The sequence below is a fragment of the Sinocyclocheilus grahami genome, unplaced genomic scaffold, assembly GCF_001515645.1.
Source record: "Sinocyclocheilus grahami isolate Dianchi unplaced genomic scaffold, SAMN03320097.WGS_v1.1 scaffold16.1, whole genome shotgun sequence".
Classification (NCBI taxonomy): domain Eukaryota; kingdom Metazoa; phylum Chordata; class Actinopteri; order Cypriniformes; family Cyprinidae; genus Sinocyclocheilus; species Sinocyclocheilus grahami.
In genome coordinates this window covers 2768551-2787951 of record NW_015505195.1, presented here as the reverse complement: position 1 = coordinate 2787951, position 19401 = coordinate 2768551, and the positions used below count along the sequence as shown (strand labels likewise).

The 19401-nt window shown below is 38.1% G+C and overlaps 1 protein-coding gene across 5 annotated transcripts in view; it reads right to left on the bottom strand.

Moving 5' to 3' along the window:
* Positions 1 to 713: 713 nt before the first annotated feature.
* tab3 (TGF-beta activated kinase 1 (MAP3K7) binding protein 3) overlaps positions 714 to 19401 on the bottom strand; it is a 22171-nt gene continuing 3483 nt past the window's right edge. For 2 of the 5 annotated variants that reach the window (XM_016229347.1, XM_016229362.1), the window contains exons 2-7: positions 11944 to 12112; positions 8566 to 9715; positions 6159 to 6319; positions 5627 to 5720; positions 5410 to 5481; positions 714 to 1541 (exon numbers count right to left, since the gene is read on the bottom strand). In XM_016229347.1, coding sequence (XP_016084833.1) covers positions 1414 to 1541; positions 5410 to 5481; positions 5627 to 5720; positions 6159 to 6319; positions 8566 to 9715; positions 11944 to 12045 — 1707 coding nt within the window. In that variant the 5' untranslated portion in view covers positions 12046 to 12112 and the 3' untranslated portion in view covers positions 714 to 1413. Of the gene's footprint in view, positions 1542 to 5409; positions 5482 to 5626; positions 5721 to 6158; positions 6320 to 8565; positions 9716 to 11943; positions 12113 to 14421; positions 14440 to 18472; positions 18547 to 19401 lie in introns of those variants that run through there. The other 3 variants (XM_016229355.1, XM_016229370.1, XM_016229379.1) reach the window with 3 other exon arrangements.

The following is a 19401-nucleotide window of genomic DNA, read 5'->3' as shown; positions in this document are numbered from 1 at the left end:
ATTTTTGGGTGAACTAACCCTTTAAACCAAGCAACTTTGTTGGTCAACGTGATGAATTCACGTGACCAATTTGAACATATTGCAAAATATTTCATCCTCATATGAAATTCCCCTTTGCTTGGATCCCTAATGAAATGACTATTTCGAATGCAAAAATTTGCCATACAACCGTAAATGTGACCACACCTATATCCATAGATGTGCATCAAAGTATAATTGCTCTCATAAAATGCTAAGAAATGGAGACAGATGTTACTTTAAGCACAGATCATGTACATAGCACATGAATTGTCACCAGTTACTTTGTATACATCGAAAAATCAGCATATTCAGATAAAAAGGGATTTGATAGAATATACTTTGCATTGTAGAAAACCTAGGTCTTGTGGTGTAACCAAGGCTTGCATATAGACTAGCTTTTTGACTGGTATCTGGGGTGATTATTAGTCTTTTGCATAAGTATTCATACAGGTAGTTAAAGGCAGACTGTAGGGTTGTTTTTTAGCACTGTGAGTCTGTTGTGCGCATGTTGGTGTGTCTGAATGAGGGCTCATGTATCATTTGAGTGTGTGTTTGAGAGATTGTTGGGATTTTTCTGTCCTCAATGCAGTTGACATACTGTACTAATTTATATACTAACCAAATAAACATAAAAAGAACAATGTGCTACGCTCATGGTTTTACATCTGAAAGATCTCAGCATCAGCATATAGTCACATAGAATCAGATGCTTTATTAAGTACAGCAATTTGAGGCATTTGCACAGGAAATCGACATCTTAGAATACAGTGTGGCATATGCATAAAAGTACCAGGTATAGGTTCATATGCAGGTCTTGTAGTGTTCTTCATTCATGAGAAGAGCTCATAGTGAGCACATACAGTGTAAAGTCTACATTAAAATTATTCAGCCCCTGCTTATCTCAATATATTGAACGTGTTGTAAGAGAAGCCCTGCACGCGGGATTGTTTGGGCTTTTTCCGTGTAAACGCGGCAGTCTTATTCTGCTTGGAATGGTAGCTTGGTAAACCACACCTCCGCCACATCTGGAAGCTCCACCCTCTCCTAAAACCACACCTTCTTGGTCCACTCCAACGCCAATCAATCCCTTGTTTCTGTGAAGTCAAGTCACCCTACTTCCTCTTTTAAAGCAACTTTCAGTAGAAAAAAGTAAATACAAGTGCAGGAAGCTCCTCAAGAGGAAACACAGGGTGGGTCTGATTGGATAATATTTTACTAGAGTAGTTGTCTCTTCTCTGGAGTACGGCTCAGTTACTGCTGGGTGAAGCTGAGGGCACAAGGGACAAAAATCGTCGAATGATAGGTGGGACTTGAACATTGCATGATGGAACAGAAGATTAGTAGGAAGAGTGAGGTTCATGGCCTGTCTGGAAAGGCTGCGGTAAAGCCGGCTCAAGTGTTGCGTGGCATCTCGCACTGTTCGCAGCGGTGCAGCGCAGGGTGGTTAAGAAAAGTGCAGCTTTCACAGTTCCACTGAGCGCCCTCAAAATCCTCGTCCCTTTGCACGACCGGAGGCTTAGCTAGACAGAGGAGACAAAACATTATGAAACGGCATACACACATTTATTGCTGTGAGCTAAATTTGAAGGCTTGAAAAAGATCTAGCATTCTGCCACACCCATTGACAATTTGGGCCACTGGACCCGCATAGCAACAAAAGAGCGATGAAAATAGAACCAGGGTGCAAGAAACACTATATCATAACAAGCAACCTAATATCCTCCACTCCACTGGTGTAGTCAGAGGTTAGGACAAATCTGACAGGATATTCAGAGAGCAAAGAGCTAATTTTAGCTCAATGGAGGTTAGTCTACAAATACCATGATATTTTTAATGAAAACCACATCTAGGATACATTCTAGCATAGCAAAGGAACAAAACTTGTAACTTAAGGTTCAACTGGTTAACATTAATGCATCTTTTATTTATATATATACATACACAGGTGCATCTCAATAAATTAGAATGTCGTGGAAAAGTTCATTTATTTCAGTAATTCAACTCAAATTGTGAAACTTGTGTATTAAATAAATTCAATGCATACAGACTGAAGTAGTTTAAGTCTTTGGTTCTTTTAATTTTGATGATTTTGGCTCACATTTAACGAAAACCCACCAATTCACTATCTCAACAAATTAGAATATGGTGACATGCCAATCAGGCATACACCAGTTTCACAATTTGAGTTGAATTACTGAAATAAATGAACTTTTCCACGACATTCTAATTTATTGAGATGCACCTGTATGTGTGTATATATTTATTTTATTTATTTAGTCATTTAGCAGACGCTTTTATCCAAAGCGACTTAGAAATGAGGACAACAGAACCAATCAATTGTAGTATTAAAACAACTAAAAACAGATCCAAAACTAAAAGCTAAAACTTTATAAATACTACTTATTCACATTTTAAAAATAAAGAAATTAAATAAAAATGACAAATGCATAACTTAACATTTAAATGAAAAACAAAAAATAAAGCTAAAAACAATTCAAAATATTAAAGAACAAATGGTTTAAGAATAAAATTATTCTAACATAACACTAAGCCAAACACAAAAAAAACTACATGTGTAATGTACAACCATACACACATAAATATACAGTGCACAGCATAAATGAGTACACCCCCTCTGATTAAATATAAAAGATGTATTTTCTTAATGATCACTAATATAATTCATAGAAAGATGGCAAAATTGAAATGTATTAAACATTCTTAATAAAAACAGAGAAATACATGCCATTAATATCTGTAAAATAAGAAACAGCCAATTTTTGTTTAAATGAAGGATTGCAGAATTGAGTACAACCTAGATTTAATTCAACCAAGTGCGATATTCTAGAACTTAATATGTCCTCCATAACTCTAAGTACACTGCTCTGACCCTTCTTGGCACCGAGTGTACAAGTTCATGACAAATTTTCCCATCTGTGCTGTTTAACTCCTGGAGGACGACCTCCTTAAATGCTCTGATCTTTAATGGGGAGTGTTGCTCAGCTCATCTCTACAGAATCTCTCACAGCTGCTCAAGAGTGTTAAGATTGAGTGAAATACATGTCCCCTGAAGGATTTTCAACTCAAGAGAATGAATATCTTTATTGTCATGTTAAAAAAAAAAGCCTAGCAAGGTAGCATCCTCAGTTTCAGGTTTTTGTATTACATCACACAGTGGTGTGTGAATTCCACCAGACCCAACAATGCAGATGAGCTGAAGGCCGCTATCAAAGCAACCTGGGCTTCCATACCACCTCAGCAGTGCCACAAACTGATCACCTCCATGCCACGCCGAATTGAGGCAGTAATTAAAGCAAAAGGAGCCCCTACCAAGTATTGAGTACATGTACAGTAAATGAACATACTTTCAGGCCAACAACAATTCACTAAAAAATTTTTTTTATTGGACTTATGAAGTATTCTAATTTGTTGAGATAGTGAATTGGTGGGTTTTTGTTAAATGTGACCCAAAATCATCACAATTAAAAGAACCAAAGACTTAAACTACTTCAGTCTGTGTGCATTGAATTTAATACATGAGTTTCACAATTTGAGTTGAATTACTGAAATAAATTAACTTTTCCACGACATTCTAATTTATTGAGATGCACCTGTATGGGCTCTGGAAGAGGTTAAATGAGTTTATTGTGCTTTGGCTAGGAGTCAGTAGTTCTGGTGTGGATAAACAACCATGCATGTCACTTCTGCAGGCTGCATCATACTCTGTGAGATAAAGTGTCACTCTTTTCACAGCTTTTGACTGAGACACTTTCACAGTTTTTCTCCTGCTCTTTTTCTAGCAAAAACTCACTCATCACTAAATGAAAGCTTAAAGTGAAGACCTGATTATTTAAAGGCAGAGTAAGTGATTTCTGGTAGCCAATGTTGATATTTGAAATCACCAAAACAAACACGCCCCTACCCCAAAAGGGTCTTGCCCCTATTTTGATAGCTCCACCCCACATATACGTACGCATCCCAGGCAACGATTAGTGTCTACGGACATGAGCGGCGTGGTGCAACAAATCCCCGACAGAAAACTGCTGCCGGGTTCTATTTATGACGTGCTGACACAAATTTCAAATGGTTTTCAACGGTTGTTTGATCGCGTCCAGTGTAGGCAGACTTTAGCTGTTGTCGTAACATGGTGTTACTCACCTATTGAGAAGAAACAACGCAACCTCGGAGTCCGATCGCAGGCCTCCGCTCCTTGAGTTATCTCCAGCGCTGGAAAGCTGATCCGATATTTACACAGGTCCTACTTCTTGCCTTATCGTTCCGCAGACGTTTTCCTCTTTTGTTTTTTATCCGCCATCTCTATCTTTCTGTCGCTCGGCTCGGCTAATGTCCGTCCCGTGCACTGAACGTGCTCTCCTCCACATCACGAGTAGACACGCCCCTTATTGCTGATTGGCTACAAGTTTAGTGCAGATTCGGCCCGAATCAGTTTTCTAAAGTGTTTTTTGAAAAATCACTTACTCTGCCTTTAAGGAACCTTTTCACAAGTCCATTGTTTTTGAATTTCTGTGTTACTTTGGCTATATTTTCACACTTAAAACGATAATTTGGTATTCCTCTTGTACCATTGTCCTCTACAGTTTTCTCAAGTGGTTTCATTATTGTCAGCATTAAGTCGGAGTATGATTCAGTGGGCCATATAACACTTCATTATCAAGAAATTACTTACCGTTAACAGTTTAACATACTTACCTGTTGATCAATACTTGCCTTAACCTTACACTTTTTTTAAATTTTGTTATTTAGTAACTTTCAGGAGGGTGTTCTCATTTTTGCAACACAACATTTGATCACTTTGATAAGAAAATTGTGTTTTCTTGAATAATTTTAACATTCTTCTTTGGTAACTGATCAAGTAGACTTGCTGGAATATTATATCTCTAAAAAAACATAACATGTCTTGTAAGCAAAGAGTAATTGCTGAATTTGTTAAGATTCAGAGGGGGTGTACTCATTTATGCTGTGCACTGTATATGTATATGTATATGTGTATGTGTATGTGTGTATATGTATATGTAAATGTATATGTATATATATATATATATATATATATAGTTTTGTTTTTACTTTTTAGGCCAAATATTTTCTCTAGCTGAAATTTTGGTTGTCATCTAACAATTATGGTAATTATGACACTGCATGAACACAGCATTCATTTGAAATGTTGAAAATGTATTAACATATATAGAAATTAATAAATGCTTTGTAAGTATTTTTCATTGTTAGTTCATAATACCTAATGCATTTACTAATATTAACGAATTGAACCTTATTGTAAAGAATTACCAAAAAATAAAATGAAGAAATGTTTAAACATGCAACATTGTGACAGTTGACTTAATAAAACTTAAAAAATAATTGAATTCCCACCTCTTGGAGGTACAACAGGACCAGGCTGAATATTATCATAAAAGTTGTTCATGGTTCTCACGTCAAACTTGCCTAAAAAATAAATAAAAAAATAAGAGATGGATGAAGCAAATGGTAGTCATAATTATCAGCACAATTTCCAACAATCAGTGCAATCGTGCTAATGTTCAGTTCACACTGTGTGCCATAAAGAGGAGTGCATTCATGCTACTTTTACCTCGAGACTGCAGCAGGTCTGTCTCCTTCAAGGTGCAATCAATGTCAATCTGGAGCTGTCTGTTTTGCGACCGAATTCTGGTCATATCTTCAGGCTAAGAAATGTGAACACGCACACAGTACATGACTTTTTCACATTAACTGCACACATAAAAGCAGTTTATCACCGTTACTCTCTTCACAGTAGCTTGTTAAACTCAGAGGAAAGAGTTTACGGTTGCACTGGATGGGTACATTATGTACAGCAGTTTAACCTTTGAAAAGAGATTCATTCAGTCTGTGAAGCATGCAGAATGAGCGAGAACCCGAATAAACAGATGTGAATCATTTCCACCCCATAGTATTTGCACATTCTGCACGTAGATTCTAGGTGTGTATGTTTTTTTTATATGCAAGGCTCATTTGGAGAATTTGATAAGGATTCATTTATTCTCTTTATTAGTGATGTAAAACAAGTGGGTGTGTGTTCCGCACTCCTTCAAAAAGATGCATTCACACACTATAAAAGCCTTGTTTTTTTGGCTCTCTCTTACCCGAGGGATCAGGCTGGTGCTGTTCACCCGTCTGAAGCGTCTCTGCAGGGCGTCAAATTCCATTTCATTCACTTCTGCCTTCAACTGCTCCAGTTTCTGCCGCTCCAGCAGGAGTTCTTTCATCAGACGCTCCATCCGAGCACGCTGGTGCAGGAGCAGTGCTGAGGAGGAGACGCATTAGACACAAGTATACAAGACTGAACACTTCCCCACATACACCCAACCCTGATGCATACAAACACCATAAACAGATGCAAAGGAGTTGCATAAACAGCTTATTCTGGACAGGAAATTACCCCTTTGACAGGAAAGAGTTATCGGATCAACCCAAGCAAAGTTTGTTTTTCTTCCATGAATGATGTATAAAGATACATCTGGTTCACTGGATATTAACTGCACACACACACACACACACACACACACACACATATAGAGTAAACCACAATACTATAAAACGGTGTATATACACAGTTTAAAGTGGTCATATGATGCCGCTAAAAAGAACATTATTTGGTGTAATGAAATGTGTTTATGCATTTTAAGGTAAAAAAACCCACTATTCCTCCTCTATGCCCCGCCTTTCTGAAACACGTCGATTTTTACAAAGCTCATCGGTCTGAAAAAGCGAGGTGTGCTGTGATTGGCCAGCTATCCAATGCGTTGTGATTGGCCGAATACCTCAAGCGTGAGACGGAAATGTTACGCCCCTCACATACTGTTGATGCCGTGTCCCGGCCGAAGCGACGAGACATAAAAAAAAAACAAAAAAAACATTAAAACCCATTACAAACTAAACATTTGTTGCATCCAGTGGGGACATAATTACTGATTATAATGACTTCTACTGTCTTTTTACGCATTGCGTTGCATCGTGCTTAGCGTGAGCTGAGGCTGGGCTAGAGTGAGTTGAGGTGGTGGGGTCGAGAACGGCGTGCACGGCGGATGCAACGAATGAGCGGCAACCACATGTGACGGACCCCTGGCTGGACTCCGCTTTGTCCACGGTGAAAGTTGATGTATTTCCTCAGTGACCAGCACAGATCAGCTCTAGGCATGACGAAGCAGATATCGTCATCTTTTGGAAGACCAAACAAAGTATTTTCGCTTTCACAACGAAACACACAGCGCCTTCACGACATGGCTGCAGCGTCAACAATACTACAGCGAGAATAAAAGTTACACCTTCTTTCTTTGCGTGAACATTTGGGCGGCGTTATGCAAATCTTCCCACATAGTGAGGTAGATATGTGGGGGCGTATTAGAACGAGCCGTTTTAGGTAGGCGTGGCTGACTCTGAACTTTTATAAAGAATATCTCTTTGGATTTGAGACTTCAGTCTTTGCAACTTTACAGATCTTCTTTATGCACCAAGAGCTTGTAACACTCCAAAGAGAAAGGAAAAATTGAAATCGCATCATATGACCCCTTTAAATAATTGTATTAAATATATATATAGTTTATAAAGCGAGGACTAGTTACTAGATTTTATTTTACTGATAATTTTAAACATGACTATCAAGTTTCTCAGCATTCAGTTAAAAATATGTGTTCCTTGACTCCTGGAAAAAGCCAGACAATTTAAGCCAGCCCGAATAAAAAAAAAAAAAAAATATGCATACATACATACATACTAGGGCTGTGGGGTATAGCAAAAAAATTATTTAAACATTTTTCCAAATTTTGATGATATATATAGATGTATATAATTGAATTTTTCCTCAAAAAAATGTTACAAATATACACAATATTCACTCATTTTATATCATCAGCAAAGATACTGCAATAATATTGCTAAAATTTACAGTATCGCCAAGCCCTCATACATACATACACACATATATACATATATATATAGGAAACATCTTGTTAGCAGCTGGGGTCTTTATGTGCTCTTTGGACTCCAGTCTTAGTTAAGCTACAGTGAGAAATTAGAAAGCCGTCGCTAAGCCCAGTGGGGACATCTGCGGGAGACCGGAGCCCCAGTTTGGGAGCTTTTAATAGCGGATTCTGTAAATTGCTCCATTAGAGTGTATTCGACATCAGATACACTAGCATAATATTTGTAATGCCAGGCTAATGGCATCTTTCATATGTATTATCAGCATAAGATTCTCAGAGATTGTATGTGCCTCCAAACTGTTGACAGATATACTGTGTATATATATATATATATATATATATATATATATATATATATATACACACACACACTACTGTTTAAAAGTTTGGGGTTGGCTAGATTTTGGAATGTTTTTAATTACAATTAACAATTAAATTTTTTTTAAATGTAATTCCTGTGATGGCAAAACTGAAATTTACATGCATTTACTGTCCATTTTTAATGCATCCTTGCTGAATCAATGAAAGTACTGAATTAATTAAAAAATATATATATATTAATTAATACCTTGAGTATATGCATAGTCATCCGAGCCGGAGCTGAATCGTCTAGGCATGCGGTTGATCTGACTGGAGATGTTCCCTGGCAGGGCAGAGATGGGCAGGATCGGAGGTGCACCGTGGCGCTCGCCCTGGTCCACTATATTGAGGAGGGATTCCGTCTCAACTGGTGGAGAACTTGATGAACGCTGTGCCTGTCCAGGGGACACTTTGATCTTGATGAACGCAGAGGTGGCCGGCTGAGGAGAGGATGTGGGCCGGGGCCTTGCCACACCCTGGTGGACATACATTCCTTGATGAATGGAGGGCCCGGTCATACTAATGGCCCGGGATGGGGAGCTTGGGGAAGGGCTGGTGGCCATATAGAGCGTTCCCTGCGGAGCATGTACAGGGGAGTTGCTCCGTGATCGTTGTCCCTCCAGTGTGATCTCTATATGGTTCTTCATAGGGCCTTTGGAGGACATAAAAGGCCTGTGGGAAACTGGCGTCTGCTGGTAGGACAGCCCAGGGAGGGTGGGGGGACTTATGGGCAGAAACACTTGGGGCGGCTGCTGGACCTGATGTTGGGGAGAGCTGTACGGGGATGGGTATGTCGGAGTAGCGTAAGGAGACTGCTGGTACACAGATGTCCCAGATGAGGACCAGGGAGTGGGTTGAGGACTTTGAGACGGTGAGGGACGCATGTACACGGTGTTTCCACTGTTACAATAGGCACCAGGGGGTATCTGCAGTGCTTGTGGGGCAGAGGGGATGTTCTGGGATAGGGTAACTGTTATGGGAGTCATGTAACGTGGGACAGGGTGGTATGTAGGCGACATGCCCTGGATGCTGGGTGGAGGGGTGGGGATGTTCGAGCGTCCTTGATCGTTCATGAAGAAGGGGTTGAAGCCGGGTGATGGCGCCATAGTAGCGGGGGCGGAGAGGGGCTCAGGGAAACCACTTCGAGGATGCTCAATGTGCCCGTCGCTGGAACTGTGGACCAAAGCTCGGCCACCAGCATTATTTTTAGCCCCTTCAGTAGCAGGGTAGCCCACACTAATGCGCAGCATGTGGTTCCGGTTTAAGTGCAAGTCCTCTGGGCTGTGGTACTCCTCATACAGGTATCTATTACTCTCCTGAGCCAGCAGATGGCAGCAGAGGTCCAGGTTATTGTTGTTCTGAAGAGGAAATGTAAGACAATGAAGTAAACATGTTCTTGCACCTGATGCCAACTCTGATACACTCAGTAATGGCATTCAGCCAGAATGACACAGCAAAAAATATTACTGATAAAACTTAACACTCACTGCACATCATTATCATAAGGTATACATATGCCATAGTTCAAAAATTTGGGGTCAGTAAGATTTTTTTTTTTAAATAAATTAATATTTGTGTTAAGCAGAAGCATTAAATTAAACAAAATTGACAGTGCATTGCAAAAGATTTATATTTAAATAAATGCTGCAAAAAAACTTTTTAACCAATAATAATAATAAATGTTTCTTGAGCATCAAATCAACACATTATAATGATTTCTGAAGGATCATGTGATACTGAAGACTGGAGTAATGGCTGCTAAAAAAATCAGCTTTGCCATCACAGGAATTAATTATATTTAATAATTTATTATATTAAAATTGAAAACCGTTCATTTAAATTGTAATAATATTTCACAGTATTTCTGTATTTTTGATCAAATACATTCAGCCTTGGTGAGCTTAAGAGACTTTCCAAAACATTACAAAATCTTACCAACTGCAAACATTTGAATGGTAGTGTACACGTGTCTCAGTCAACCTACTTAAAAAGTTGATTTTCATAAGATCATTTGCAAAATGTGTGTAAAATGTTTTGAGTTGGAGATGAATATGACATTTGAGGAAAAACATTATTTTTGATAAAGCAATGCCTCACCTTTCAAATGATGTCAATTTTATTACAACATTCAAACAATAAATCAGTATATCACATCAATAAAAGATTAATAAAACAACTTGAGGACAACATGCCACCTGGCTTGACATTTATCACAGGAAAGCCATTGTATGCCCATGGTTTGTTAGGCAGAAAGAAAAACTCTGAAGAATATCTAAATATGTGTGTTAACTAAAACTAGATACAGTGTGTGCATATATATATATATATATATATATTAATGTGTATGTTTGAATATAAGTATTAAAAAATAAACAGAAACAATAAATATAACAAAAGCACATTTTCTCAAAAACAAGTTTTTATGAGAGCCCTGTAGATAACTATTAAATTATAATATGTTATAATTCCCATTTCATTTAAACGTGTTTCTGGGTAAAAATGGCTCAAATTGCTGGAGCAGGCCACATACAGTGGTGTGAAAAAGTGTTGGCCCCCTTCCTGATTTCTTATTTTTTTGCATGTTTGTCACACTTTAATGTTTTAGATCATCAAACTAATTTAAATATTACACAAAGATAATGCAAGTAAATACAAAACGTAGTTTTTAAATGATGAAAATGAAAATGAAAGCTGTCCAAACCTACGTGGCCCTACGTGAAAAATTAATTGCCCCCTCCTGTTAAATCATGAAAGAACTGCAATTAACCACATTATTTTAGAAAGCCGAGTTAAATTTCACTAGCCACACCCAGGCCTGATTACTGCCAGACCTGTTGAATCAAGAAATCACTTAAATAGAACCTGTCTGACAAAGTGAAGCATGTTTAAAGAGCAACACATCATGCCGCGATCTAAAGAAATTTAAGAACAGATGAGAATCAAAAAAGTTGACATGTAGAAGTCTGGAAAGGATTATAAAGCCATTTCTAAGGGTTTTGTGACCTCAAGCTCAAGCGCACTTGGGTTATGTAGCAGGACAATGATCCCAAACACACCAGCAAGTCCATCTCTGAATGGCTCAAGAAAAACTAAATTAAGGTTTTGGAGTGGCCAAATCAAAGTCCGAACTTAAATCCGATTGAGATGCTTAAACAGTCCATCCATGCTCGAAAACCCTCCAATGTGGCTGAATTAAAACAATTCTGCAAAGAAGAGTGGGCCAAAATTCCTCCACAGCGATGTGAAAGACTCATAGCCAGTTATCGCAAACACTTGATTGCAGTTGTTGCTGCAAAGCGTGGCACAACCAGTTATTAGATTTCGGGGGCAATTACTTTTTCACGTCGGGCCAGGCAGGTTTGGACCGCTTTTTTCCCTTAATAAAATAAATAATAATTTAAAAACTGCATTTTGTATTTACTTGCATTATCTTTGTGTAATATTAAAATTAGTTTGATGATCTGAATCTTTTAAGTGTGACAAATATGCAAAAAAATAAAAAAAACAGGAAGGGGGCCAACACTTTTTCACACCACAGTATATTTTTAACATTCCATTTGTTTCAATTGTGACTGCTGGTTCTCACCTGAAGAAGGCACTGAGATACTACTTTCTCTGGGATCTCTGGGAAGCGCTGCTTGAGGTCCTGCAGTATGAGATAGTCCAGCTGAGGCCCTCCCTGCGCCATCCTGAGCCCAAAGAGAGAGTCACTGAGTCCGCAGCCAGGAGCGCAGCACCTGCTCTCCTCTCATCCCCTGATAACACACACATGAATAACATCACATCAGAGCCACAGATTGAGTTTGACTACTCACAATGCACTGCCAACAAACTATCTTGGGGTGTTTGCAACAAATATAAATCATTAAAGGGACAGTTCTGGTATCATTCACACACACTCATGTTGTTCCAAACATGTAGGAGGTGACCAGAATGACAGGGTGAGTAAATGTTGACAGTCATTTAAGGCTGAACTATCCCTATAAAGACCTATATTGAACCCTTTAAAGCCTAGGTATCATTGGTACATTTCTTAAGGCCTCTAAATGATCAACATGATCAAAACTTTGCTAAAATACCTGTTGTACACAATCCGCCACATGCCTTGTGATTGATTTTACCAAGTAAAACGCCTTTTAGTATCATTCCAAAATTGTCCACCTTTAGGTTGTGGTAAACTTGTCTTTTTGCCATGAAACGTTTTATATTTTATAAAGTAAATGTAAGAATAACTTTTATATTGTTAGATATACAAGATAAACATTTACTCGACTAAAGCAACTTTACTTGATTATGCATACAGCATTAAAAAAATGCTGATAAAATAGAAGCATCAAACATGATACAAGCTTTTGAGCAATATTTTTGTACAACACTTAGGCTAATTAGAGGTTGACCGACAGTGGATTTTACTGATACCAATAGCTAGGTTGGACCACACTTTCCGATACAGATTAAATCAACCAATGGTTTTGAAAACAGATTCTGAACAAAATTTAAGTGTTTTACTATAAAATAATAATAATAATTAGTTAGTTCATAGTTCATTAACTAATGTTAACAGAAGAAACTTCAAAGTTTAAATCTGTTAGTAGATGTTAAAATGAACACACTCCAACTAGATGGCCATCTTTAAATATCTACACAAAGGCCATAGCATTGAAGTTACATACATATGGATATTGTATGGATACTCTCACACCTTAATTTGCTTCTATTCTAGAACACGTGATGATTATCTAATCAAAATAACAAAATACGACAGTCGCACTACGGGCAAAAAGCGAAGCGCCCCATGGACAACTCGCAGGCATCACGGATCGCGGCAGTCTAAAACAGTATATTTAAATCACCAAACAGGCAAAAGTTCACTTGAAGAATGATCAAAAAGCAGCATAGATGTCTTTGAAGTTCGGAGTTAAAAACAAAACAAAACAGCAAAATGGAAAGAAAAAGCGCAATATATATTTTAGGTCTCTATATGCATACAGACTTTATTAGAGCCACATATCAGATTGCTTTCTCATGTCACAGCTTTAAATCTGCAACTTTGCTGGCTAACAAATGCATTAATGTGACCAGCAGGATATAAACTAACTGAGAGACCATTTTGAAGGCTCAGGAAACCTTTGCAGGTGTTTTGAGTTGATTAGCTGATTGGCATGTCACCATATTCTAATTTGTTGAGATAGTGAATTGGTGGGTTTTTGTTAAATGTGAGCCAAAATCATCACAATTAAAGAGCCAAAGACTTAAACTACTTCAGTCTGTGTGCATTGAATTTAATACACGAGTTTCACAATTTGAGTTGAATTACTGAAATAAATGAACTTTTTCACGACATTCTAATTTATTGAGATGCACCTGTAGATGGTAACAATCGTGACATTAACCCTCTGGGATTTGAGGGGGTTTTGGGGCCCTGGAGAAGTTTTGACATGCCCTGACATTTGTGCTTTTTTCAGTATCAAGTCTGATTACACTGTATTCAGCACAAACTGTGCTACAGTAATATGTAAGCAACATGAATGTACATGTTTTTAAGAAAACAACATTTATGTGTGGTTGGTTAGTGAAAAAATAATAATTTTTAAGTCACTGACATAAGGCCATAAAACACATACAGAACATTTGTTCAGAAGACTTTGAGAACTGGGTGTGGTAGACTAGAGTTTTTGCTATAAAATGAGGTGAAATCATCCTGCCCTCTCATTCACACACAAATTTATATATATATATATATATATATATATATATATATATATTGATCTAACTTTTGTAAGACAAGTTTTGTGTTAGAAAGACCGTATGTGAGGGCGTGACAATGGCCATGAATATTTAGCGATTCACACCTGAGAGACCAAGGGCCCCTTCCCTAATGGCCCACCAGTGCAACTGTGAATGTGAGGCAGGTAAGAAAGAATGTGAGGAGAGTAAAATAATGGGGGTTTTGATTATTTGTATTTTATTTACAACACAGTATAATCAAAATATATACAGTGAATGTCAAAAACACATTATTAAGCACACTGATCTAAACACATAGACTTGAACAGTAACGCACCTTTGTGCCATTGCTGGAAACAGATCCTGTTCAACTGTTGAAACAAGTAAACCATACCTGGTATTTCCAATCTGTTTGCTGCTTCTTTCCATGGAGAAAAAAAGTAAGAAAAAAACAGCCACATCATCAGTAGTCATGTAGCTTATTTTACCATATTTGTGTAGAATATCATCCCAATGTAGTTGAACAGCTTCTGATGGTGGTACAGCTCTGTGAAGTTGTGAAGTCTTCAAGGTATCTGGTTACTAAAAAATAAATACATAAATACAAATATTAAAAAACAATTACAATCTGGTAGCATGTTGATATCTTTAGCAACTATATTACATTAGCAATCACTAATATTGCCTACTCATAACTCCTTAAAAAAAAAAAAAAAAAAAAAAACAACATCATGATTTTGTAGTCATAAACACAAGCATGTTTTGTATGTATTATACAATACAAAAAATTTTTTTTTCTGAGAAACTAAATTGTTAATCACTTTATAAACCTCTACATTCGCAAACAGAGTATTTCACACTAAAGATTGGTCTTAAAGGGTTAGTTCACCCAATAATGAAAATTCTGTCATTGATTACTCACCCTCATGTCGTTCCAAACCCATAAGACCTCCATTCATCTTCGGAACACAATTTAAGATATTTTTGATAGAACCTGACAGCTATCTGACCCTCCTATAGACAGCAAGGGTACTACCACGATCAACGTCCAGAAACGTAGCCAGGAGATCGGTAAAATAATCCATGTGACATCAGGGGTTCAACCGTAATATTACGACGCTACGAGAATATTTTTTGTGTGCAAAAGCAAAAAAAATAAAAAACGACTTTATTCAACAATTCGTCTCCTCCGTGTCACCCTAGCGCCATTTTGGATAATATCCACTGAACACAAACAGCGTATGTTGTTCTGTGTCAGCCACACCACACATATGTTGTTTTCGTTCAAATCAAAGCACAAACAACGTAGAAATTGACGAATTGTTGAATAAAGTCGTTATTTTGTTCTTTTGCGCACAAAAAGTATTCTCGTAGCTTCGTAATATTACGGTTGAACCCCTGATGTCACATGGATCGTGGTAGTACCCTTGCTGTCAATGGGAGGGTCAGAGAGCTCTCAGATTCCATCAAAAATATCTTAAATTGTGTTCCGAAGATGAACGGAGGTCTTACGGGTTTGGAACGACATGAGGGTGAGTAATTAATGACAGAATTTTCATTTTTAGGTGAACTATCCCTTTAAACATTCTTAGACTCTAACATTCATAGTGTTACAGTGTAAATCCTCGTATTATTTTATATCGTATTGTTTTATATAACATTAAAAACATCCTAGCATCGTGAAACACAATGAAACGTTACATTTTAAAATGCTTCACTTGATTTCATACATTTAGTCAGGAATTATAGTTTGATAAAAGTGTAACTAGTAAAATGTGCACAAGTTATGTCACAATAACTAATGCAAGTATTAAAAAATTACTTACTCATCAGAAATGATCTCCTCCGCTGCTCAAGCCTCCTGTTGCATTATGTTCTTCTGAGGTAAATTCTGGCTTATTCCTTAAAGCGTTTCTTCTTCCAGAAACGAAAAGTAGCCGAGATGAACTTGATGAACCTTCACGCTTTGTTTACTGAGGTGATGTGGGCGTTTGTTGTCTCACGTGGATGATTATCCTATGAATGGCTCGCGCTGCGCATGGGTGTGATCACATTACAGACAATGAGCTCATACGGGAAAGACTGGACCTCGAATTGGTTTCACACGGATTGGGCTGTCGCGATAACCGTAATATCGCAATACTGCGCTATTGATTAGCCAACCACAGAGGAATGCAAGAACCGCAGCAGGTTTTCTTTTTTTCGTAAGGTTACGCCTTTCTCGTTTTACACTTCATGCATGTGTGCTGAATATTAAATAAGGGTGCTTTCACACCTGGCCTGTTGTCTCGAACCTGGCGCGTTTTCCCCCGTAGCTCGGTTTGCTTGGGCATATGTGAACAGAACACTGCAATCGCGCTCGGATCCACGCCAAAATAATCGGTCTGAGATCCCCTGAATGAGGTGGTCTCGGCTCGATTGAAAACGAACTCTGGAGCGGTTCGGTTGTAGTGAGAAAGCAATCCGATCCAACGGACCAGGCTATATCACAATTTATGATGGGTAATTATGTAAATTCCGTGAAAAGCTTTGATGTTTTGCTAATACCTCAAAATGAACCCGTGAATGTCTGTGGGTGATCACATCTTTGCCATTCAAAAATCAAAGCGCACTTTTTTTATTTTATAATGCCGTCTTATTGCTCTTCTTTGTAGTAGGTGCATTTTAAAAATCTTTTCCCAATCAATCCTGGACTCCTGCTCAAAATGATAAATTATTATAAAAGGCAGCAACAAAAAAAACAACAACAAGCCGGTGAAGCCGTAATCGTTCCATCCTGACGGATGATATGTGTGACAGCTAAGTGGAATCCCGGAAAATAAATTGTGGAATATTGACCAATGAGAGAAACGGTTTACTCGCGCGTGACTTGTATTAACAAATTTGGTCCGTTTAGAAACTTTGCCCTGTGAAAGCGAACCGCACCAAGAATAAAAGCAACATTGTAATAATTGTAATCCCTGTTTCGGAACAAAGCGATCGATCTACAGGTGTGAAAGCACCCTAAATTAGTAATTATAATGTGTACCATGCTGATTTGCACTAAGGCTCCATAGTGTTAAAATGATTTCAATAGTGTGTTTCATTACATCTCTCTTTGAATGAATCAGCGTTTTTGAACGTGCAGGTGAATGAACGGTTTAAAAGACTCAAAGACAATCTCTTGCCACCACCTTGTGGCGTAACAATTTAGCTACAATGACTGACAGCCCATCTAGAACGCGCAGGTGAAATATCTGCAAAAAGTCTCTTGACCAGTCAGATTAGAGGATCAGAACTAACTGTTACACAGAGGCTAACAATTAATAGCCCAATGGTCTTATGGACCCTATTCACAAGGCTGTGATGATGTGCTTTTATAAGTCATGAAAACACAATCATGGAGTTTATCTTTTGCTATTTGAGCAAATGGGAATGCAAAAAAATATATTTTCGGTAGTCTCCCATTCACTGCTATAGAAGTTTACCCAACTATGAGGATTTCTGCTGCTGAGAAACCTGGAAATGTCAGGTTTATGTTCTGTAATTTTGACATTCTCTTCGGTTTACTTCGCTTCCTGTATCAACACCCTATTTAATTTAGTTTTCATTGGTTTCTGAATTATGACCTCGTTACATCGTATAACACACTCTCACACACACATAAAGACATATATATATATATATAAGAAAGCTTGAAGTGTCTAATTTTAGATGAAGTAATTTATATTGAAAACAAATATTCTGATAAAGTAATCTGTATGTAGGGCTGTCGAGGTGAAGGAATTTCCCTTGCGGTCATTTTGAGTGGTCCAATAGCGTGATATGCTGTATTATCACCATATATGTCACCGTGACAGCCCAACATACGGATTACTTTATGAGAGAATGATTTGTTTTCAATATGAATTACTTCATCTAAAATTAGACACTTCAAAATTTCTATAGATGTATTTCTCATATCTGTGTGCCAAGTATTCGCTGAGTTTTGGTTCATTTTTGTGACGCGTTTCAGAAAGAAGCTCACGGAGATCAAGACAGCAGAAAGCGCACCCTGTGTTTCCCTTATTTTACAAAAGCACAGCGTTTTGTTATTATGAGTGTACTCAAAAGTAGACCCTTTACATATTCGAAATGATGTGTTGCTCTTTTATGTATGATCAAAAATCGGCGTTATCAAGAAAAGATGTGCCGGCTCATCTGCCGACACCAGAGGGTTTTAAGCATTTGTGTCAGACTTGCGTGTTTTGGTCACATTGTTTTAACCATTTGAGGTGCTGCTAATGTTCGAGTCATCTTAGCCTCTCATACATACTGCTGTCCTTTCTCCACTAATGCAGCATCTAGTCAACAAATTAATTACTTAGTAATGATATGAAAACATGCACTACAGTATAATGTGTACACACCGTTTAGTTGTCGATGTTTTAAATCCCCATCTGAAGTGTCCCGCTCTGTGCAGCACCCAGTGTCAGAATCAGAATCAGAATCAGAAAGAGCTTTATTGCCAAGTGTTTACACACTCAAGGAATTCGTCTTGGTGTCGAGCTTCCAGTTCAGAAAGTACAGACATAGTGCAGACATACATATAATTTACGGTAATAAATTGAAATAAAACACTAATAATAAAGAGAATAGACAATAAATAAAAATATAATATGGTAATAAAATACAGAGAAAAAGAAAATATCAATAGACATAATTTTTAATGTGCATATGCTCCATTTATAGATGAAAAGTGTTGATAAGTTATTTACAGATGTACAGTCCTGAGATGTGTTATGCATTGTTCAAGTGGAACATGGCCTGGGGGGAAAAGTTGTTTGCATGGTTGGCTGTTTTGGTGCTCAATGCTCTGTAGCGCCGGCCAGAGGGCAAACAGTTCAAAGAGGAAGTGTGCTGGGTGTGAGGGGTCCAGAGTGATTTTACCAGCCCTTTTCCAACACTCTGGAGGTGTAAAGTTCTTGGATGTTAGGCAGGGGGCACCAATAATCCTCTCAGCAGTCCTGACTGTCCGTTGTAGTCTCCTGATGTCTGATTTGGTAGCTGAGCCAAACCAAACAGTTATAGATGAACACAGGACAGACTCAATGACAGCCGAGTAGAACTGTGTGAGCAGCTCCTGTGGCAGGTTGAACTTCCTCAGCTGGCGAAGGAAATACAGCCTCTGCTGGTCCTTGTTAACAATAGAGTCAATGTGAATGTCCCACTTCAGGTCCTGTGAGATGGTGGTGTGCAGGAACTTGAATGACTCTACTGCAGCCACAGTGCTATTCATGATGGTGTGTGTGTGTGTGTGTGGGGGGGGGGGGGGGGGGTGTTCGGAGGAAGTGTGTTT